Here is a 23,662-nt window from a genome sequence, read left to right as displayed (position 1 = left end):
TCAGGCTTAGGTCCAGACTTGGGTTTCTTCTCTTGAGCAGCAACTTGCTTGTTGTTCTTCTTGAAGTTCCCCTTCTTCTTCCCTTTGCCCTTTTTCTTGAAACTAGTGGTCTTGTTGACCATCAACACTTGATGCTCCTTTTTGATTTCTACCTCCGCAGCTTTCAGCATTGCGAAGAGCTCGGGAATAGTCTTATTCATCCCTTGCATATTATAGTTCATCACGAAGCTCTTGTAGCTTGGTGGCAGTGATTGGAGAATTCTGTCAATGACGCAATCATCTGGAAGATTAACTCCCATCTGAATCAAGTGATTATTATACCCAGACATTTTGAGTATATGCTCACTGACAGAACTGTTCTCCTCCATCTTGCAGCTATAGAACTTATTGGAGACTTCATATCTCTCAATCCGGACATTTGCTTGAAATATTAACTTCAACTCCTGGAACATCTCATATGCTCCATGACGTTCAAAACGTCATTGAAGTCCCGATTCTAAGCCGTAAAGCATGGCACACTGAACTATCGAGTAGTCATCAGCTTTGCTCTGCCAGACGTTCATAACATCTGCTGTTGCTCCAGCAGCAGGCCTGGCACCCAGCGGTGCTTCCAGGACGTAATTCTTCTATGCAGCAATGAGGATAATCCTCAAGTTACGGACCCAGTCCGTGTAATTGCTACCATCATCTTTCAACTTTGCTTTCTCAAGGAACGCATTAAAATTCAATGGAACAACAGCATGGGCCATCTATCTACAATCAAACATACATAAGCAAGATACTATCAGGTACTAAGTTCATGATAAATTTAAGTTCAATTAATCAAATTACTTAAAGAACTCCCACTTAGATAGACATCCCTCTAATCCTCTAAGTGATCACGTGATCCAAATCAACTAAACCATAACCGATCATCACGTGAAATGGAGTAGTTTTCAATGGTGAACATCGCTATGTTGATCATATCTACTATATGATTCACGCTCGATCTTTCGATCTCAGTGTTCCGAGGCCATATCTGCATATGCTAGGCTCGTCAAGTTTAACCTGAGTATTCTGCGTGTGCAAAACTGGCTTGCACCGGTTGTAGATGGACGTAGAGCTTACCACACCCGATCATCACGTGGTGTCTGGGCACGACGAACTTTGGCAACGGTGCATACTCAGGGAGAACACTTTTATCTTGATAATTTAGTGAGAGATCATCTTATAATGCTACCGTCAATCAAAGCAAGATAAGATGCATAAAAGATAAACATCACATGCAATCAATATAAGTGATATGATATGGCCATCATCATCTTGTGCCCGTGATCTCCATCTCCGAAGCACCGTCATGATCACCATCGTCACCGGCGCGACACCTTGATCTCCATCGTAGCATCGTTGTCATCTCGCCAATCTTATGCTTCCACGACTATCGCTACCGCTTAGTGATAAAGTAAAGCATTACAGCGCGATTGCATTGCATACAATAAAGCGACAACCATATGGCTCCTGCCAGTTGCCGATAACTCGCTTACAAAACATGATCATATCATACAATAAAATTTAGCATCATGCCTTGACCATATCACATCACAACATGCCCTGCAAAAACAAGTTAGACGCCCTCTACTTTGTTGTTGTAAGTTTTACGTGGCTGCTACGGGCTTAAGCAAGAACCAATCTTACCTACGCATCAAAACTACAACGATAGTTTGTCAAGTTGGTGCTGTTTTAACCTTCGCAAGGACCGGGTGTAGCCACACTCGGTTCAACTAAAGTTGGAGAAACTGTCACCCGCAAGCCACCTATGTGCAAAGCACGTCGGGAGAACCGGTCTCGCGTAAGCGTATGCGTAATGTCGGTCCGGGCCGCTTCGTCCAACAATACCGCCGAACCAAAGTATGACATGCTGGTAAGCAGTATGACTTATATCGCCCACAACTCACTTGTGTTCTACTCATGCATATAACATCAGCATATAAAACCTAGGCTCGGATGCCACTGTTGGGGAACGTAGTAATTTCAAAAAATTTCCTACGCACACGCAAGATCATGGTGATGCATAGCAACGAGAGGGGAGAGTGTGATCTACGTACCCTTGTAGATCGACAACAGAAGCGTTTGGTTGATGTAGTCGTACGTCTCCACGGCCCGACCGATGAAGCACCGAAACTACGGCACCTCCGAGTTCTAGCACACGTTCAGCTCGATGACGATCCCCGGACTCCGATCCAGCAAAGTGTCGGGGAAGAGTTCCGTCAGCACGACGGCGTGGTGACGATCTTGATGTACTACCGTCGCAGGGCTTCGCCTAAGCACCGCTACAATATTATCGAGGATTATGGTGGAAGGGGGCACCGCACACGGTTAAGAATATGATCACGTGGATCAACTTGTGTCTCTAGGGGTGCCCCTGCCTCCGTATATAAAGGTTTAGGAGGGGGAGGCCGGCCGGCCATCATAGGGCACGCCAGGAGGAGTCCTACTCCCTCCGGGAGTAGGACTTCTCCCCCAATCCTAGTTGGAATAGGATTCGCGAGGTGGGAAAAGAGAGAGAGAGAGAGAAGGAGGGGGGCGCCGGCCCCCTCTCTCCTTGTCCTATTCGGACTAGGGGGGAGGGGCGCGCGGCCCAGCCCTGGCCGCCTCTCCTCTTCTTCCACTAAGGCCCATTAAGGCCCATGTACCTCCCGGGGGGTTCCGGTAACCTCCTGGTACTCCGGTAAAATCCCGATTTCACCCGGAACACTTCCGATATCCAAATATAGGCTTCCAATATATCAATCTTTATGTCTCGACCATTTCGAGACTCCTCGTCATGTCCGTGATCACATCCAGGACTCCGAACAAACTTCGGTACATCAAAATGCATAAACTCATAATATAACTGTCATCGTAACCTTAAGCGTGCGGACCCTACGGGTTCGAGAACAATGTAGACATGACCGAGACACATCTCCGGTCAATAACCAATAGCGGAACCTGGATGCTCATATTGGTTCCTACATATTCTACGAAGATCTTTTATCGGTCAGACCGCATAACAACATACGTTGTTCCCTTTGTCATCGGTATGTTACTTGCCCGAGATTCGATCGTCCGTATCCAATACCTAGTTCAATGTCGTTACTGGCAAGTCTCTTTACTCGTTCCGTAATACATCATCCCGCAACTAACTCATTAGTTGCAATGCTTGCAAGGCTTAAGTGATGTGCATTACCGAGAGGGCCCAGAGATACCTCTCCGACGATCGGAGTGACAAATCCTAATCTCGAAATACGTCAACCCAACATGTACCTTTGGAGACACCTGTAGAGCACCTTTATAATCACCCAGTTACGTTGTGACGTTTGGTAGCACACAAAGTGTTCCTCCGGCACACGGGAGTTACATAATCTCATAGTCATAGGAACATGTATAAGTCATGAAGAAAGCAATAGCATCATACTAAACGATCGGGTGCTAAGCTAATGGAATGGGTCATGTCAATCAGATCATTCAACTAATGATGTGATCCCGTTAATCAAATGACAACTCTTTGTCCATGGTTAGGAAACATAACCATCTTTGATTAATGAGCTAGTCAGGTAGAGGCATACTAGTGACACTTTGTTTGTCTATGTATTCACACATGTATTATGTTTCCGGTTAATACAATTCTAGCATGAATAATAAACTTTTATCATGATATAAGAAAATAAATAATAACTTTATTATTGCCTCTAGGGCATATTTCCTTCAGTGCCATCCACTATGCACCAGTTTTTGATCCAGTGGGTTGATGATGAAGTGGAAGTCATTCATGCGGATAACTCGGCCTGTGTTGCTTTGGCCGAGGCATCGGTGGATTGGCAACACCCAAATGCTACTTTCTTGACGGGACGTGACTTGTCAGAATTCAATTTTCTCAGCGCAACCAAGAATGGTTTCGTGCCCGTCTCTTTAAAGCCGACTGAATGCAATCGGCTCCAAGGTATGATATGTTTAAATGCATCCTAACTCAGAGTGGTTACAAAAGCGACTTGTAGAATATCGGTCCAATGAGAACGATATGTATGAGTCCATAGAAGAGTTAGATGATATGGATAAATTAGGACAAGGTTTTACATCAGCCGATCCATTAGAAGAGATAGATATAGGAGATGGTTCAACTCCTAGGCCGACATTTGTAAATGCAAATTTAAGAGCCGATCATAAAGCTAAGTTGATCGAGCTGTTGAAAGAATATGTCTGTTGCTTTGCGTGGGAATATCATGAGATGCCAGGTTTAAGCCGAGAGCTAGTGGAGTATCGGTTACCTATAAAGGCTGGTTTTAGACCATATAAACAATCGGCCAGAAAGTTTAATCCAATAACATATGACCGGATCAAGGAAGAGATCGGTCGTTTGCTTAAAGCTAATTTTATTAGACCTTGCAGGTATGCCGAGTGGATTTCTAACATTGTCCCAGTAGAAAAGAAAGGATCCGGCAAGTTGAGGGTGTGCATTGACTTCAGAGATCTGAATAGGGCTACACCCAAAGATGAGTATCCGATGCCAATAGCCGATATGCTTATTAATGATGCTTCTAGACATAAAGTTATTAGCTTTCTAGATGATAATGCCGGATACAATCAAATTTTTATGGCCGAAGAGGACATGTCCAAGACAGCTTTTCGTTGGCCTGGTTTTCTTGGTTTATTCGAGTGGACAGTGATGACATTCGGATTAAAAAATGCTGGCGCCACATATCAAAGGGCTATGAATTTGATTTTTCATGATTTACTCGGTGTCATACTTGAAGTCTATATTGATGATATTGTTGTCAAATCGGACGCTTTTGAATCTCACTTGGCCGATTTGCGTTTAGCTTTTGAAAGAATGAAAAAGTATGGACTGAAGATGAATCCTTTGAAGTGTGCATTCGGTGTGTCGGCTGGTAAGTTTTTGGGTTTCATTATCCATGAAGATGGCATAGAGATTGATCCCAAAAAGATAGAGGCCATACAGAAAGTGGAAGCTCCAAGATGCAAGAGAGATATGCAAAAGTTCCTTGGCAAGGTCAATTACTTGAGGAGGTTCATAGCTAATTTGTCAGGGAAGGTTGATGCGTTTACTCCTATCCTTCGGTTAAAGAATGATGCTGATTTCACTTGGGGGGCAAAACAGCAAGAAGCATTTGATATGATCAAGAATTATTTGTGCACTCCTCCGGTGATGAAAGCACCCAAGCATAGGGAACCCTTCAGGCTTTACATTGCAGCAGAAGAAGGAGTTATTGGTGCTGTTTTGACTCAGGAAACCAAGGGAAAAGAGCATGCTATTACATATTTGAGCAGACGCTTGTTGGACGCCGAGACAAGGTATACATTTATTGAGAAACTATGTCTATGCTTATATTATGCTTGCACAAAATTGAGACATTATTTAGTGCCGAGTGCTTGTATAGTAGCTTGTCAAACCGATGTCATTAAATACATGTTGCATAGGCCAATTCTTAGTGGTAGAATTGGCAAGTGGGCTTATGCTTTGATTGAATATGATTTGGCTTATGAATCTCTAAAATCCATGAAAGGCCAAATCGTTGCTAAATTTATTGTTGAACATCGGATTGATGACAAGTATGACATTGATATAAACCTTGTCTCATTAGTACCGTGGAGATTATATTTTGATGGTTCAGTTTGTAGCAATGGCCAAGGTGTTGGTATTGTTTACATGTCTCCTCTTGGTGCTGTTTTTGAAGCCTCATGCCGCTTAGAATACTTTTGCACAAATAATCAAGCCGAATATGAAGCATTGTTATTCGGTTTAGAGATGTTGCTTTCTATAGGTGTTACACATATTGAGGCTTATGGTGATTCATTACTAGTGGTGCAGCAAATATCCAAAGTCTTTCAGTGTTTGGACGAATCACTTAGTGTTTATCTTAATAAATGTCTAGATATAATTTCTACTTTGGATTGTTTTAGCATTGCTCATATATCTAGACATGACAATTGGAAAGCAAATGAGTTGGCACAACAGGCATCCGGCTACCATGTTGATCATGGTGTATTTCATATTTCTGAAAAGCCGATGTCTAGTCTTGCTGATGTAGGGGAGGCCGAACCGGAGCCCACTGTTTCGGCCACTAATGAAATATTCAATGCAGGAGAAAGTCAAGACTGGAGGAAACCCATTTTTTATTATTTGTGTGATCCTAGTAGAAGGGTGGACAGGGCTGTTCGGCGGATGGCTTTCAAGTATACAATGAGAGATGATGATCACTATCGCCGAACAGTTGATGATGTTCTTCTAAAGTGCTTGGACGAGGACCAAGTGAGAGTTGCTATGGGGGAGGTCCATGAAGGTATTTGTGGCACTCATCAATCGGCTCCCAAGATGAAATGGTTGCTACGACGTGCTGGATTTTATTGGCCGACTATGATTAATGATTGCTTCAGATATTACAAAGGGTGTGAAGCTTGTCAAAAATTTGGTGATATTCAGTTGACTCCTGCTGCTATGTTACATACCATTATCAAACCGTGGCCTTTCAGAGGATGGGGTTTAGACTTTATTGGACAAATTCATCCGTCTTCCTCAAAGGGGCATCGGTTCGTATTGGTGGCAACCGATTATTTCACTAAATGGTCTAAAGCAGTACCTCTCAAGAACATGACACATACGGAGGTGATTAAATTCATAACCGAGCACATTATTCATAGATTCGGCATTCCTCAAACATTGACTACAGATCAAGGCTCCTCTTTCATGTCACACCAAGTTAGAGAATTTGCCGAATCTTATAACATAAAATTGCTCAATTCCTCTCCATATTATGCCCAAGCCAATGGACAAGCTGAGTCTAGCAATAAAATTTTAATCAAGCTCATCAAGAAGAAGATTGAGGATAATCCAAGGAGATGGCATGAGTTGTTGTCTAAAGCTTTGTGGGCACATAGGATCTCAAGACATGGTGCTACGAAGGTGACTCCATATGAGTTAGTATACGGTCAAGAGGCTGTTTAACCGGTGGAAGTGAATTTGAATGCTTTGAGAATAGCCAAACAAAATGATTTATCGGCAGTAGACTTTCATAACTTGATGATGGACAATATTGATGAGGTTGTCGATAAACGGTTGGCTGCTTTGAAGGCCATAGAGAGGGACAAGTTGAGGGTAGCAAGGGCTTACAATAAGAAGGTTAAGTTGAAGAATTTTCAAGTTGGCGATCTCGTCTGGAAAGTAATTCTCCCGATTGGTTCAAGAGACAGAAAATTCGGGAAGTGGTCTCCAAGTTGGGAAGGTCCTTTTAGAATTGCAAGAATAGTTCCCGGAAACTCTTATTTGGTGGAATCCGTACAAGGGGCACTGTTACCTCGAGCTCTCAATGGAAAGTACTTGAAGAAATACCCCCAAGTGTGTGGCAAGAAGCCTAAGTGGGCAGTGGCCGATATATGACTATCGCCCTTAGCACAAACATGGCCGATACCTGATTATCGTCCTGAGGAAAATGGCCGATGGAGTGTTGACATCGTCCTTAGAACAAACACAATACAAGTTATTTTTCGACACACAAGCTTTGCCGAAAAACAGGGGGGCATGTGTTGACACCAGATTTTGGCATGGTCACGAATCCGGATTCATATGCAAAAGTTAGAGGCAACACTTCGCGGGCCGGCCCTGAGTGAGAAAATATTCGGCCTTTGCCGGCTGAATGAAACCTTGCCGGGGTAAACCCTTGCTGGCGGAGAAGCTTGCCGGCGGAAAAGCTTGCCGGAGGAAAAGCTTGCCGGGCGAAGACCTTGCCGGGGGAAGAGCTTGCCGGGCGAAAACCTTGCCGGGGCTGAAAAGCTTGCCGAGAAAAAGCTTGCTGGGGTGGAAACTGTCAAGGCCAATCCGACCAGAAGCTGAAGATGGGCTCAAATGATTATCTAGATGGACTCAAATGGAGAAGTGATCTACATGAAAGAGTTCCGTATTATTGATATGAACATCTTTGAAATTTGGGTCATCGCCGTCCGATTTCATCTCGAAGGCCGAAACTATGCTCAAAGTACCAAGATCTTATATTCAAAGTACAGTTTAGCCGATTAAGCCCCCAAGACAACCTAAAATGAAAAAATGATCTACACGGGTTGTCTTTGTCTTGTCGAAACGATCGATTTTGATATAAAAATCATTCAAATCCGAGTTCGTATGCAAAAGTTAGAGCAATCGGAGTGCAGCCCTGTCACAAGGCGAGATGTGGCGCGCCCCACCAGACACATGTCTGACGGGTAGCGCGAGGAAATAGTCTGTGTTGCGAGACCGATCTGACCATCAAGATGATCTCTGATCAAAAAACCTTCAACATGAAAGTTGTTCGTCTCGTTGAAACGGTCAAGATTGCTTTTGGGCTTATTTTCATCCGAGATCGTTTACCACCGTAAAAAAGACCCGCAAGGTGCAGCCAGTTTAAACCGAGCAGTTTTGGAAAGTTCGGATAAACCAGTCCGAATTTGACTAGGGTTTTGGACGTGAATTGATGTAATTTTCTTGTAAGGAAAGCCTAGATAAATTCTTTACTTGTACGGGAAGTCCAGCCGCCACTTATATATGTTGGGGGTGACGGCCGATTGAACAACACACAATCGAACAAATCAATATACTACTTTTTCATCTACGTTTTATCTCTCCACCGTTTTTCTCTCTCGTTCTTCGCTGTTCTTCGTGTTTGAGAGCTGTGAATTCCGAGGCTCTAGGGGCGAGCGAATCGACCTAGGGCAGCCCATAGCCGCGGCACTCCCTGACGGGGTCCCTCTTGGGAGTGTGGGGTTTTCGGGTCTGCAAAAGCGCCCGTCGACTGTCTTGCGTATCGCGCTGTCGGTCGGGTCTCCTTTGACGTGAGCTGCGGTGCATCACCCCCTGCGTCGAGGGTACACATGACGTGTTCGTGTGTCAACAGATATCCAATGTTTTGTGAATAAATCTATCTATAGAAAAAAGATATTTTTAAATTTAAATTTGGTCAAACCTTGCAAAGTTTGACTTAATTAATGCAAATTTAATACGGGGAGTAAAGAGGAGCGGGGGAGTACCACTTTCATGGCAGCAAAGCTTCTATCGGTCTTGCTCTGGAGCAAAAGCTAGAATGGGGATCTAGTGCCCTTTGTCCCAAAATAAGTGTATCTGGCGAGAAGCCATCCACGCCCCTAGTACGAACGATCCAGTACAATGATTGTTGGGCGGTATACGCTCTCCTAGCTGTGGGTCGCCATCCTCCTCACTGGCACTAGCTGCTTCCGCTTAATTGCTTGGCCGGGGTCGAGCAGTGGACGGTCGAGGTACCGCGCTACCTGTCGAGCAGTGGACGCTTGATCGAAGCCCCAGTGGTGCTAGGCTCCGCCGGGGACGCCGATGGAGCCATGGATGCAAGGACCGACGCCCCGTTCCGTCCCCATCGGAGCTTAATTTCTTCCCCGGGCGGTGGCATTATTGGCGGAGGGTGGCTGCGGCTTGAGTTGCAGCGGAGCGATTCTGTTGAGCCGGACGCTATTAGTATTGTTTTTATAGGCTGCACCGCTAAAAGCATCTCTATCAGATGCTTCATATCGGGCTGACTCGTAAAATAACCGTCAATTATGATTTTACGTATAAAAAAAAGCTCGAACAGACATTGTAAACGTGTCTGACTCTTATAAATTTTGAGGGGTGCGGTAAATAGTCCCATCCGACCAGTGAAAACATAGTCCTCCCGCCACTTTGGTGCCTTGTATCTCGCCAAAGTGGTTTACATTTCAGCCCGTGCGCGTTCCCCACCCTCATCTCACAGCCACTTGGCACCGTCGCCGTCCACCCGCTGCCTTCGATTCCGGCCATATCTGCCGACGGAATCATGCCGCCGGGCCGCTCCAGACCTGTTCCACTGCGTCACTTCGCCGGCGCCCTGGATCCGCCAAGCCGAGCTACACCCGGGTCATCGCCGCCTCGGATTCGCCGAGCTGAGCCGCCCCCGGGTCGCTGCCGCCCCAGATCGACCACCGTCGTGGAGTCCTTTTCTGCCCCTTCTAGTTCGATTTGGCGAACGATTTGTACGTGAATTTTCGTTCATGCGAGCTCGGGTGCGATTCGTAGATGGATTTGTGCCCTTGCAAGGAATATTTGCTCGAGGATTTGTCCTCGTCCGACTGCTCGGACGTAGAGTCGCTGCTCGAGAGCCATCGGCAACAGATGGTGGTGGTGGTCCTCGCCGTGAAAGATCTCAAGGACTGGAACCGAAAGAGACGGCGATCGATCGTCGGTCGTCTTTGCATCCCTCGCAACCGCCATCTCGGGAACATGATGCTGAAGCAAGACTACTTCGCGGACAATCCTATGTATATGCCGCACCTCTTCCGGAGAGGGTATCGAATGCACCAATCCCTCTTCGTAAAAATAGTGCAAGCTTGCGAGGCCAATTCTCGGTTTTTTACTCAAAGGAGAAACGTTGCGGGTTTGAAGGGTTTTAGCGCATATAAAAAAATCTCGGCAGCTATGCGGGTCATTGCATATGGCATTCTGGTTGACTATGCTAACGAATATCTTCGCATTGGCGAAAATACTACAATTGAGTCAGTGCGAAGGTTCACCGAAGTGATGATTCAGGTCTTTCGTCATGTCTATGTTCATGCACCCAACGAGGAAGACACAAAAATGTTGATGGCAGCAAATGAGAGGCGAGGTTGGCCCAGCATGCTAGGAGACGTTCATTGCATGCATTGGACTTGAAAAAACTGTCCGAAGGCATGGCACAGGCAATATTGTGGCAAGTCTCGTGATGCAACAATTGTACTAGAGGCTGTAGCATCCGAAGATTTACGGATTTGGCATTGCTCTTTTGGTATGCCGGGTACTCTCAATGAAATTAATGTGTTGCAACGGTCTCATTTGTTTGCTAGACTTGCTGCTGGTGATGCTCCTTCTTGCAACTACACGGTGAATGGGCATGAGTACACAATGAGATACTATCTTGCAGATGGTATTTACCCTTCTTGTTGTACATTTGTCAAGAGCATCAAAAAGCCCGCGACTAGGATGCATATTGAATTTGCAAAGGTAGAAGAGGCTGCCCGAAAAGATATTGAAAGAGCCTTTGGGGGGTTTTCAATCTAGGTTTGGCATTGTTCGTGGTCCTGCTTGTTTTTGGGACAAGCGAACCCTAAACAACATCATGATGTGTTGTGTGATTCTTCACAACATGATCATTAAAGATGAGAGGGACATTAAATTGGAGTTTTTCTAGACAATGTCGGTAGCCATTTGAAGCCAGCTAGAGACCCTGGATGCATGCAAGCATTCCTTCAGACATACCGGCAGATTGAAGACGCAAACACCCAATATCAGCTTCAGAAGAATCTCATTGAGCACCATTGGCAAAGGCATGGGTGGTAAAACCTGCTATTTTTTACATTCATTTCATTTAGTTCATGTGTGATTTGTATCATTGTATCATTGTTGTAGTCGGGACAATTCTTATATTGAATTATTAGTTTAATTCGGTGACTTGAATAATTATTGTAAATTGGATGATTGTTGCATTATAATATTCACATTTTACCTTATATTGAATTCATAATTCTGCGTAATATGTGACATATGTGTCAAATTCAGAAAAACCACATGTAAAAGCACTATAAGGGTCCGCGATATAAGGGAATCTCTAGCAGACCCCTTAAAGCTGCAGCCCTTAAACCACGGATAAGGGTCGAGAAAAATGCAGATTAAATGCCGAAATTGGCTGCCGCCGAACTGAGCCCGTAAATCCGAGCGGTAAAAGAGAATATCCCCCGTGCACTGTCGATTTGGGCCCTCAAACTTTAAAACCACAGAAAAGCAATTGACCATGATTTTGACAAATATAACACAAATTCCGAGAATTCAAACACAGTTTTTTGTGACATTTGAACATAGTTTTGCGTGCCGCAACCCAAAAGACATCACATCCATCATCACTCATCAATAACAAGATAAAATCTCCACCACCACCATTGCCACCACCACTTGCCTAACCACCATGCTCACCAAACCTTGGCACCGCATGGCCTCTTGCGGCTAGCCTCCTTCTCTCCAAGATCTCCAACCTTGCTATGTCATGCCATTCTTTGGTGAGCTCATCCATGTCATTTTGATTCATCATCGTGATCTTGTTCTCCTCTTGAAGGAGCTTGGACATGGCTTTGTTCTCCTCGGCCATGACGCTTCTCTCCTCAATGGCAGCCTTGCGCATGGTCTCCTCCTTGAGTAGTTGCCACTTATCGTGCTTGTCTTGAGTCTTCTTGTCGGCAAACTCCTTCTTTGCCTCCAATGTCTTTATCACCAATGCCTTATTGGACTTGACTATGTGATCTAGCTTGTCCCGCAAGCTTGATGCCTCCGCCTCCCTCTTGATCTTGTCCTTGACTTTCTTGTTTCCACTGGGCTTGTTCTTGTTTCTTGGGCCATCATCATCTTCATCATCATTATCCATATTGGTGAGTACACCTCTCTTCGGTGGGGATTCTTTACCAATCAACTTCCACTTCTCGCTATCTTGAAGAAGTTTCCAACAATGCTATAGTTGAAATGACTTGCGACCGGAAGCGTCCATGTCCTTGTACCTTTCTTGCGCAATTTTGTCCTACAAAATGAAAACAATATCAAATTATGCAACCACTCCCACAGCTACAAATGATTTGCACAACTTGGGACGTGAAAATAAACTCACATAATTGGATTCAACGGTACCACTTGGAGGTGCATTGCGACTTGCTGCAAGCAAGCAACCCAATGGCTACAAGTCGGCTTGATCACATCCCAACTACCTTGGAGTGGCCTAAAGGTGCGTGGTGTCCTGTTGGGATACCTTGCCATCATGCGCAAGAACTGAACCTCTATCCTTTGCCAATACCCCTTAGCGGTTTGGTCAGTGCTGGTGCATGCATCAAGAGGCACCGATTCCCAAGCCTTGATCAAGATTTTATCTTTCAATTGCGTGTAGTTCTTCGATATTGCACGTGATTTTACTTGCGCTTCATCGAACACCCCCTCGTCAACCTCCTCCACCTCTCACCATGACCGTGCACGCCACCATGCATCTCATTGTAGCCATAATCAACGATCGGGGCTTGATCGATGTCGATGGTGTTGTCGTCCAACAAGTGCATAAAGTCGGCAGTCGCATCATGCAAACCGGCACTACAATTTCGCTCAACAAGTGACGAACAAGCACAATGGCGAAAAGTGAAACAACTAGAAGACATCGAAGCATCATAGCTTGCGCCCGTTTCGTCGAACAACTCGGGGGGCGGCGGCAGCGGGCATCCTCGGGGCAGTTCTTGCAGGGGCATCGAGGGAGGTGTTGGCGGGGTAGCTCTTGCGGTGGGCTTCTTGCATTTGACACATGAAACCTTCCCTTTCTTTGCTGGCGCGGGCTGGACTATATTCGCAGCGGCGGCGGCGGGCGCGCGTGCCTTACCTACGGGCCCGCTGGAGCGCCGCCCTAAACAACGAGGTTGCCCTGCCGATTGCGGGGTGGCACGGTGGAGTCTTGAATTGCGACGGGTGCGACATGGCCGACGACGAGATCTGCCGGAGGGGTTTGCGCGTAGATGACCTCCACGGTGACAAGCGAAGGCTGGGAGGCTTCCATGACGGTGATACAAAGTCGTGGAAGGTGGTCCGGAGCGGGCGGAGGGAAGTCGATGGTGGCGGAGGGAAGGGGAAACGGGAACTGCAGCACGGAAATGTCCGTCCCGCCAAATATCGCTGCCAATAGCGGTCAAGCTCGGGTCAACCTCCCGCCCCGTGTATCTAAAGGTTGAGGGTGAAGATTTGCCGCGCCCCGCAAACTTTTTCACAGGCCGCGATCCGATATGGTGTCTGTTCGGACCACTGTTTTTGTCTAAAACTGTAAACTGACGATTATTTTATGGGTCGGCGCGATATAAGAGGTCTGCTAGATATGCTCTAAGGGGTATGCTAGAGATGCTCTAAAGCCAGTGGTGGTTTGATCGGCTCATAATAAGCCTCCCACTGCTACTCGCCCTCCAAAATCACTGGTTATGATGTACTCCTGGTTGCCTGAAAATAGCGGCTCACTGGAAATCACACTGTACTGAAAACAAGATGTGCTGGTCAGTTTCAGAACCTGGATTCCTAGAACTAACCTTACTAGCTAGCGCCACTTCCCTTCATTAATGGACTGTGCAAGGAAACAGCACAAGAACAGCAGTCTCTGTTGCTTTTTTTTCTTGAGTAACGCAGTCACTGTTGCTCTTTCTCCGTTTTGGTTTCAGGTTCTCAAACTGAAATCTTCTTCAGTAAGCAGGATGCCAGCAAAACAAACAAAAAGATCAGAGTGAGAAAGCGGCATATGGCCCGACTGGCCACACCAAGCCCGGCCCATCTTCACTTAAAACAGTTAGCGAATTTACAAAATGTTCATCGATTTCAAAACTTATTCATGAGTTTGAAAAATATTCCCGTATTTAAATAATCTTCATCATCATCATCAACAACAACAACAACAATAACAAAGCCTTTAGTCTCAAACAAGTTGGGGTACGCTTGAGGTGAAACCCATAAAATCTTGTGACCAACTCATGGCTCTCGCACATGGATACCAAGCTTCCACGCATCCCTGTCCATAGCTAATTCTTTGATAATACTCCAATCCTTCAAGCCTATCTTAACGTTAACGGACTCCTCCCATGTCAAATTCGATCTACCTCGACCTCTCTTGACATTCTCCGCACGCTTTAGCCGTCCGCTATGCACTGGAGCATTTGAAAAAATCTTCATGAATTAAAAAATCACAAACTTATTTATTTATTTATTTGTACTAGATAATCATGTATATTGTCTCTTATTGAGAGTGTTTTAAAATTTCATCCATGTTTTAGGCAATTTCCACCCGAAGAATTTTTCAGATCACGGCCCAGATCAACTGTTAGATAAGCATGCGCAGGTGCGTGCCCCGTGAATTTTCGCAGCCATACGACATGTCAAACTTTTGAATAGCCGAATAGAGTAACATGATCCACGTGCGTGCCACGAAACAAAGGAGGAACGAAGTAGACGAGCGAATTGATGGAGACTAAAATTTTAAAATCCATCTCTGTGTGGGCTTTTCTCCACAAGTGTGGCCACACGTGAGTCACATGAACCCACGTTGGAGGAGTCGCCCACCTTCTCTAATCCTTTTGCTGCTGCCGGATGGACGTTAGGATTCTTTTGATGTTAAAAAACGCTATTGCATGTCTGTCCAGCAGAGGCTCCTGATCAATCAAACAACAAAAAACAACATGAGCATGTTACAATCCGGCCGTCCAGCGATCTGCTTTGTTTAACGTGTGTTGGATTTGTGATACCTACTACCAGGGAGCAGATTGCGCAGACGAGAATAACTGGGGTGCTGGTTGAAGACACTGATCCCCTGTCGGGCTCTATAAATCCCACTCTCACTTACTACTGGACTCAGCCGTCCGACCTCACCAGTGGCCATCAGCTAGTTCGCTATGGCTCGCGTCGTCGGCGTGCCGCCGCTCCTCCTCCTCCTCCTCCTCCTCCTCGCATTATCTTCTGTGGCCTTTGCCGACGTGGTGCTCGGCCGCAAGGGCGGTACAGTGGAGGATGCGGATGTGCAGTTGCCGGGGGTGAGCAAGTACGCTGTGATCTTCGACGCCGGGAGCACGGGCACGCGTGTGCACGTCTTCAAGTTTGACAACAAGATGGAACTCCTTAAGATCGATGACCAGGTTGAGGTGTTTGCCAAGGTATATATACAACACACATGCAAAACTCACACACATTTCACATTTATATCGCTACACACCTGTGCATGGGGCCGGCCGGTATCATCACCGATGCCAATGTGAATTTTGTTCATACGTGGTGCAGGTGTCCCCCGGGCTGAGCTCCTACTCTGGGCGGCCACTGGAAGCTGCCAAGTCCATGACACCACTGCTCGACAAGGCAAAGAGCATCGTGCCTTGGTGGCAAATGAACAGAACTCCCCTTAAACTTGGAGTAATATGCATGCATGTTAATTTGATTAAAAATGATATTTTATCTTTGAAAAAGAAAACTCATATATATTTACTCCATGGTAATTTAATCACTGACCGAGGTATATATTAAGCAGGCCACGGCTGGGCTGAGACTTATCGGAGATAAGCAATCAGAGCAGATCCTTGAAGCGGTAATTAATTGTCATTTTTACTTATTACTATCAAGGAAAAAATAGCGCGCTACAGAAAAATAGCGCCAGCCTTAAAATAGCTACATCACGCTATTAGCGAGACTGTGTATACGAATTTATTTAGCGAGACAATTCTCAAAATGCCACAACATGCTATTAGCGATGCTATAGTACATTATTTTTTGCAGTGCTAATTAGTGATGTACATACGACATGCATAAATAGTAATCTAAATAATAACATGTTCGTTTTGGTCAATCATTTTTGGTACGATTTTGCAGGTCAGGGATATTGTCCACAACAAGAGCAAATTCCAGTACAAGCCAAAGTGGATCAATGTTCTCGAGGGATCTCAGGAAGGCTCTTACATGTGGGTATGTATATGCGTGTACATAATTTTTTATAAGAAATTAAGAATCTACATTTATTTGGGTGGAGGCGTTTTGGCTCGTGGGTGCACATGCTCCTGCATGAACAGTACCCAGAATAAAATAATATGTTCGTATTATTGTCACAAGCATGCTTGACAATTTTCATGTGAAACGGGGCAGCAATGTTTCGTCGGTGAAAACACAAATTTGGGGTGACATTTGGGGGTAACATTTAGTGTTCAAGTTGTTTTTTGCACAGGCCAAAATGCTTAATCTTTTTGCCTAAAAATTTGTAGATAGCATTTGGATGTGACTATGAACACATAGAATTTTTGTTGATTCTTTTTACATCTCAAAAAGAGTTTCCACGCGCAGGAGCACGTTCACCCGGGAGCCAAATTGGATTTCCGCATTTGTTTGTATTTCTGTATCCAAAGGCAAATCTTGGTTATATTTCTCTGCCCATATGTATGCAGGTGGCTCTGAACTATCTGTTGGATAGACTGGGAGGAGACTACTCCAAGACGGTAGGCGTGATCGATCTTGGAGGCGGCTCCGTCCAAATGGCGTACGCCGTGTCCCCAGCTGCCGCGGCAAATGCCCCAGCGGCACCTGATGGCAAGGACCCTTACATCACCAAGGAGTACTTGAAGGGAAAAGACTACAACGTCTACGTCCACAGGTCCATCATCTGTCTCAGCTCACTGATGAATGTTTTGACAAAATGCTTATCGATCATACTTTTTACATCTCATCGTATATAAAAAGTAAATTAGGTAGACACATGAAACAAGAGCAATGTTTAATAATCTTTATTTTATTAATCAAAGTCTTAAACAGTATGCTATAGCATCGCTATAGCTGTTTGAGCAATGTGCAGCTAAATGAATCCATATGCACCTGCACACTATAGGCTGATATAGCTTCACTTCAGTGTCGTTATAGCTGATTTGAAGGACTACCACTATTTTTCATAGCATGGTATTTAAAACTTTATTGATTCATCTTTGCAGTTACCTGTACTACGGAAACATGGCTGCTCGCGTGGAGATCCTCAAGGCCAAGTCGGGCCCGTTCAGCTTGTGCATGCTGCGTGGATCCACCAGTAACTACACCTACAACGGCGAGGTCTACGAAGCGGTAGCAGCACCAGAAGGCGCCGTGTACAGGAAGTGCAGGAGGGAGGTAGCCAGGGCACTGAAGTTAGATGCGCCGTGCGAAGCCAAGAACTGCACCTTCGGCGGCGTGTGGGGCGGCGGTGGCGGCGCCGGGCAGGCAACACTTTATGCAGCCTCCTCCTTCTATATCAAGGCCTCCCAGGTCGGATGGGTGAAGAAGGGCACCCCGAGCGCCAGGTCTAGCCCAGCGGCGTTCAGGGCAGCGGCGGTGAAGATCTGCCGGCTTAGCCTGGAGGAGGCACAGGCGGCCTATCCCGGGGTGCGCGAGATGCCATACATCTGTATGGATCTGGTGTACCAGTACACATTGCTTGTCTATGGGTTCGGGCTGGCACGGGCGAGGGAGATCACCCTGGTGGAGAAGGTGAAGCACGGGGAGTACTTCATGGAAGCCAAGTGGCCGCTTGGCGAGGCTATCGAGGCCGTAGCGCCCAAGAAGCGTATCCACCAAGATCTGGTCAATGTTGCATGATCTCTAGCTAATACTCCCTCTGTAAACTAATATAAGATCTTTTAAATCACTGCTTTAGTGATCTAAATGGTAGTTTACAGAGGGAGTACGTATTATCAATCAGCGTCGTGGCTCTATGATTTAGCTTCTGTGGTCCTTGTCTTTGAGAATAATGAGTGAAGGAAACCGCCGCGTATCGGTAGTGATGTTTGTTTTCTAGAATTTTAATTTTTACTCATCTATAATGGGAATTTTTTTGATAACACCACTATACCAGAAAATTTTCCTTTATGTGTTTAGGAAACTGTGGCAATCATTACCCGGCCTAAACCACCTTCAGTTAAACCAAGTAATCAAATACAACAAATGGCTGCAACATTAACACATGACCCACACACAAGTCACAAGAAAGAACATTAGAACGGAGGAACATAACCATGCATGAATGAGCTATAGCTAACGATACACAAGTCAATACTCAAAACCTAGCACCAGGAACAGACCAATAGGAATATGAATGAGTGTTGTTGGATCAACCGAAAGGAATTCCAAAGTCAAGGTAAGAAGAGGGAAAAACTCTTGCGCTTAAAATCGCTGGAGAAAAGTCAAGGTAAGAATAGGAACTATATTAATATTATATTATATTATATGTGTGAACGGACCAAAAAATCGGTGAAATGCACCTTTCTTTATAGTAGGTATATATATACTAGTTCATACAAAAAAATCAGGCTATATATCTCCATGTTTAGATAGTGATCGTGTGTGCTTTCTATGGAACATTTCACTTAAGATGAATATGGCCATATTCGCCTTCTCTTCGTCAGCCACCTCGCCGCACATACAAAATTGACTGAATTGCATAGGACCTCCACATTTCTGGCATTATTTGCAGAAAATATGTCTTTTTTGCACCAAATGCACCGTGCACAAGTGCTATTTTTTTGCAAATCACACTGATCAACCATTTGGCGCACATAACCCCAAAACCGACAGGTTGGGCTTTTTCTTGCAAATCGCACTGATCAGTCATTTCACTAGGTGAACCCCAAAACTGACAGATAGGTCAGGCCCACTCACAGGCGATCAGGGACATGTGCAGGATTGATATTCAAAATTTTGAAGAAAAACATTTTTCAACCCTGAAACTTTGTTTTTGGCATGTGCATAACTAATTATAGCATCATATCGTACTAACTGTATATAATATATAACAGATGGTTTTAGTGGGTTTCTTTGTTTTCTCTTTCTTTGTTTGTTGATTTTCATCTATTTCTTTTTTGTTCAACATATATCTAATTCTTTCAGTACACCATATACATTTCAATGTACATGTGAAACAACTTTTTGGAACACGTTAACCATTTTTCTAATATACAATGTACATTTCCTTTTAATAGATGTTTTGAAAACTTCTCTGAATAAGTGGAATACATTTGTTGAAATGCACGTTGCACATTTTTGTATGGTAATAAACCCTTTTTTTCTGTAAATATAAGGTTAACTTTTTTTCAAACACATATTTATGATGTCTACTTTTTCCATACACATTTGAACATTTATGTATAAATCAGGAATAATTTTTTATACACGCTTATTATTTCCTAATAGATGATTGCATATTCTAAAGCTTATATTATTTGATGTAAAGTTTTTGTATAAAGATTCTACATTTTTGTATACATTAGGTACATTTTTATATACTTTTAAATTTTTCCAAATACATGATTAAATTTATGAAAATTTATAACTTTTGGCGTCTCCTTTTCGCATACACATTTTACAATTTTTAAGACATCAGGAACATTTTTTATACACGTTTAATATTTTTTAAATACATGAGTGAGTTTTTTTCATACATTTGTTCTGATGTGTACTATTGTGAAGCACAAACAGTTTGCATACATCCGGAACACATTTTGTATACACATTTACCAGTTTACAAATATATGATTAACATTTTTAAATGATGATTAGCATTTTTCGCATACCATCTTAACATTTTTAAAAACATGGTTGCAATTGTTTCTATACGCATTTTAAAACGTTTGAATGCGTGATCAACATATTTCAAATAATAGATTAACATTTTTTATACAGGGTTAATATTAGTTTATGCACAATTATTTAATTGATTGATTAACAGTTGTCAATGGCAAGATTAACATTTTTTGTATATATTGACAACACATTATCTATGCACATTTAAGAGTTTTCAAATGCTTGATTAATATTTTTCAAATACCTGTTTAACATATATTTTTAATACTTGATTAAAAAAATTAGATACATGACAAAAAATTCATACACATTGTATTTTTTCTATATGTGAGAAATTTTCAATTGCTTGGTTAACATTTTTTAAATATTTTGTAATATATTTATTTAGAAAAATTAGAATTAGAATTTTATTAAAAAATAAAGCTGAAAACAAAAACAAAAATGTGAAAAAATAACTGAGGCGGTGACGTCCAGTGCGCCTGGGCCGTTTCATCTCGCGCCTTCCTTCTGGCGAGGCTTCCCTCTGTCTCGCACTGAGCGAGACATAGAGATACCCAGGCAGCACTTGTCTGGCTCTAAGTGGACTTCCCACGTACGTATTCCCTAGCTTGCGAGAAGGTTTCCTCTGGTTTTGTTCTCTTTTGCTGGTTTTGTTTTCATTCTTTTTTATTTGGTTTTGTTGGTTTTTTTCGTTTTCTTTTCTTTTCTATCTTTTACCTTTTGTTTTTATTTCCTTTTTCTTTTTTACTTTTAACGTTTCATGATTTTGTTATTTTATGTGAACTTTTTTGAAAATCTCGCAACAATTTCAATTCATGATTTTTGTTTCCAAATTTCTGAACTTTTGTTAAAAAATGAACCACTTTCAAATGCGCAAACTATTTTGAAAATTCATAAAAAAATCAAACTCATGAATTGTTTCTAATTCGTGAAGTTTTTCGCAAATGCATGATCTGTTTTTCAAATTCATGAACTATTTTTTCAAATGCGTGAACTTTTTTTATATTTGCAAACATCTTTCAAAGTCTTGAACTTTTTCTCAAATGCACAATATTTTTTCAAGATCATGATCATTTTTAAAATTCATTTTTTATAAAGTCAATGGTCAATAGTTAGAGGTCAGTGGTCAACACTCTGTTAGTCAATGGTCAAAGGTCAACATATCTTTTTTTAGGCAAGGTCGATGATCGAACTTTTAACCGAGCAAGAGGGACGTGTGGTTGGGCCGACCCACACGCTGGCTCGCATGAGCTCTCCTTGTTTACATTGTGCTACGGGCGCTGAGGATGAGCACCCACCATTGGGATATATTGACGTGATGAGGCCATGAGGGAGAACACACAGGTGGGCTAGTCCTTGTTTTGGGGCTGAAATGCTTACCTAGCCTACGCATTCGGGATGTTTATCAGCATCACCTGTGGGCAGCACTAGCCGACAAGTTGCTGGGTGAGGGCCGAGACCGGCCAACATGCAGATGAGGATGCGCTGACTGTCAGACAACGAACAAGATATGGCTGCCCGGTTCGGTTTCCTCTGAATCCTGACAAAAAACGCGACAGCACTAGGGCGTCGATGTGTCGAATCCCGCAACGGTAGTGATGGGCCTAGATGTGTCGATTACAACGGCGGCGACCGAATCAAAGTTGGGCAGAGGAGCACTAGGTGCTATGGGGTGTCAGTGGTGGTGTGTGGTGGGTAGCGGAGGCAAGGACGACCACAATGGAGCGGATGTGGTCGGACGGGTGAGAGAGGCGGCCGCGGGGGTTGGAAAAAAATATATTCTGAAAAGTGTCGTCGGTCGAGTAAATATAAGCAATGGCGACACGAGGAATACAATTTTTTATGAGGTAAAAGAGAATAAGGGATCGGTTAGATCTTACCTTCTAAATTTTTTAGGAAGTTAACCAGTTTTGAGGGATCGGCTAGAGATGTTCCGAGACCATGTTGTTCTGTGGAATTTTCTGAAATACTCATCTCTTTTCTCTACTCTTAATGTCTGAGTTGATAGGATTGTGTCTACGGTTTATTTTCGTCCGGTTTATTTTCATATCACATCCACCACCGTATCTCCTCACATTGATTTTTTTACCCTCACAATAAAACCTTTCCTAACCTTTTCAAAGTTTTCTAACTAGGCGAAACAACCTACGGTTGGATGGTTAGAAGTGGTATCCCCAGCCCACCAGGGTTCAAATCCTGATACTCGCATTTATTTCTTGATTTATTTCAGGATTTCTGGCGATGCGCATTCAGTGGTAGGAGACGTTTTCGTCGACAACGAGGTGCCTAGGGTGACTTCGTAAATTTCAAGATGATATGTCGGCTCAATCTTTCGAAGGTGCTCATAGGGGTAGGGTGTGTGTGTGTTTATAGGGGTGAGTGTATGCGCGTGTATATGGGCGCTTGTGTTTGTACTAATGTTCAAAAAAAGTTTCCTAACTAGACACGTTATAAACGGACAGGAGCCGATAGCACGCTACCAATTAATAAACAGTTTTGCTAAAGCACATCTAGATGTGCCATAAGTATTGCACATTTAAGTCATATGTCGTTGATTTTACATTAAGATTCGTGTGAATATTTTCTTTCTTTTTTTCTTTTTCTTTTTATGCTTGATTCACTCACTTAGATGTGCAATAATTAGAGCACATCTAAATGTGCCCTAGACACACCCATAAATAAAATTTAGTTTCATGACAATCAATTTTAAATTCTAATTTTCTTAATGCATCGATCTTTGCCTTTTCTAAGTGGTTGTTTGGATAGGGAAGGGTTAGCCACAGAAACCCAAAGGGATAGATCTAACATATCTCAACCATCTGATGGCGTTAATCCAACAGATCTTCGCAGGAAACTTTCACATGAAAGGAACCGCCGCCAGCCACATCGCATCAACCCGCCCCTCCTTCGCCGCCCCACGCCGCGCAACCATCACGTCGCCTTCACTGCCCCACGCCACACTACCATTGCATCGCCACGCCCCGCCTTGCAGGACGTCGCCCTTCACATCTCCTTGCCGCCCCCAACCATCGCGACCTGGCCTCCTAAACCGCCCGCTTCCCGGCCGTCGGGGACGCCGCCTGCCTGGGCATATAGGAGGGACATCGCCGTTGGAGCAGGGGCCCCGCCCCCGCCGCTGCCTTCCCGCCTGCTGGACAGCAGGGCCGCCGCCGCCGTCGTCTGGTGTAGAATCTATTTTCTTTGTCCGTAGATAGGGCTGGACGCTCGAGCGAGCTTTTTAGCTCGGCCCGAAACTCGCTCCAGCTCGGCCCGACTCAGCTCGGCCCGACATGGAAATAGGCCGAGCCGAGCTGTGAATATTCAGACTCGTTCGGCGACCGAGCCGAGCCGGTTTCCGCTCGGTCCAGCTCGGTGGCCCGTTTCGTGGCCCAGTTTTTTTTTTAGAAAATTTGCAGCCCAGTGTATACACTAAGCAGCCTACGGAACAGCCCAAGCCCACTACGAAGCACCCCTGGCTAACCCTAGCGAGTGCGTGCACGAGATGCCGGCACC

The 23,662-nt window shown here is 44.2% G+C and overlaps 1 protein-coding gene across 1 annotated transcript; it reads left to right on the top strand.

Annotated features, from left to right (window-relative positions):
- Positions 1-15,438: 15,438 nt before the first annotated feature.
- On the top strand, positions 15,439-18,358 carry LOC125506520 (probable apyrase 3). Its single transcript, XM_048671321.1, has 6 exons — positions 15,439-15,723; positions 15,848-15,976; positions 16,092-16,148; positions 16,430-16,522; positions 16,996-17,201; positions 17,533-18,358. The coding sequence occupies exons 1-6, from the start codon at positions 15,466-15,468 to the stop codon at positions 18,167-18,169; spliced, it is 1,380 nt and encodes a 459-aa protein (XP_048527278.1). The 5' UTR covers positions 15,439-15,465; the 3' UTR covers positions 18,170-18,358.
- The last annotated feature ends 5,304 nt before the right edge of the window (positions 18,359-23,662 follow it).

Source organism: Triticum urartu, chromosome 5 (genome assembly GCF_003073215.2).
Source record: "Triticum urartu cultivar G1812 chromosome 5, Tu2.1, whole genome shotgun sequence".
Lineage (NCBI taxonomy): Eukaryota > Viridiplantae > Streptophyta > Magnoliopsida > Poales > Poaceae > Triticum > Triticum urartu.
The sequence above is the reverse complement of the archived record's forward strand: the minus strand, read 5'-3'. Positions and strand labels throughout refer to the sequence as shown.

Bases quoted from the DNA above. Each gene is read 5' to 3' on its own strand.
- LOC125506520 (XM_048671321.1), top strand. From the start codon at position 15,466: ATGGCTCGCGTCGTCGGCGTGCCGCCGCTCCTCCTCCTCCTCCTCCTC. The intron at 16,523-16,995 runs GTATGTATATGC...ATATGTATGCAG, and splicing joins AGGAAGGCTCTTACATGTGG to GTGGCTCTGAACTATCTGTT. The intron at 17,202-17,532 runs GTCCATCATCTG...TCATCTTTGCAG, and splicing joins TACAACGTCTACGTCCACAG to TTACCTGTACTACGGAAACA.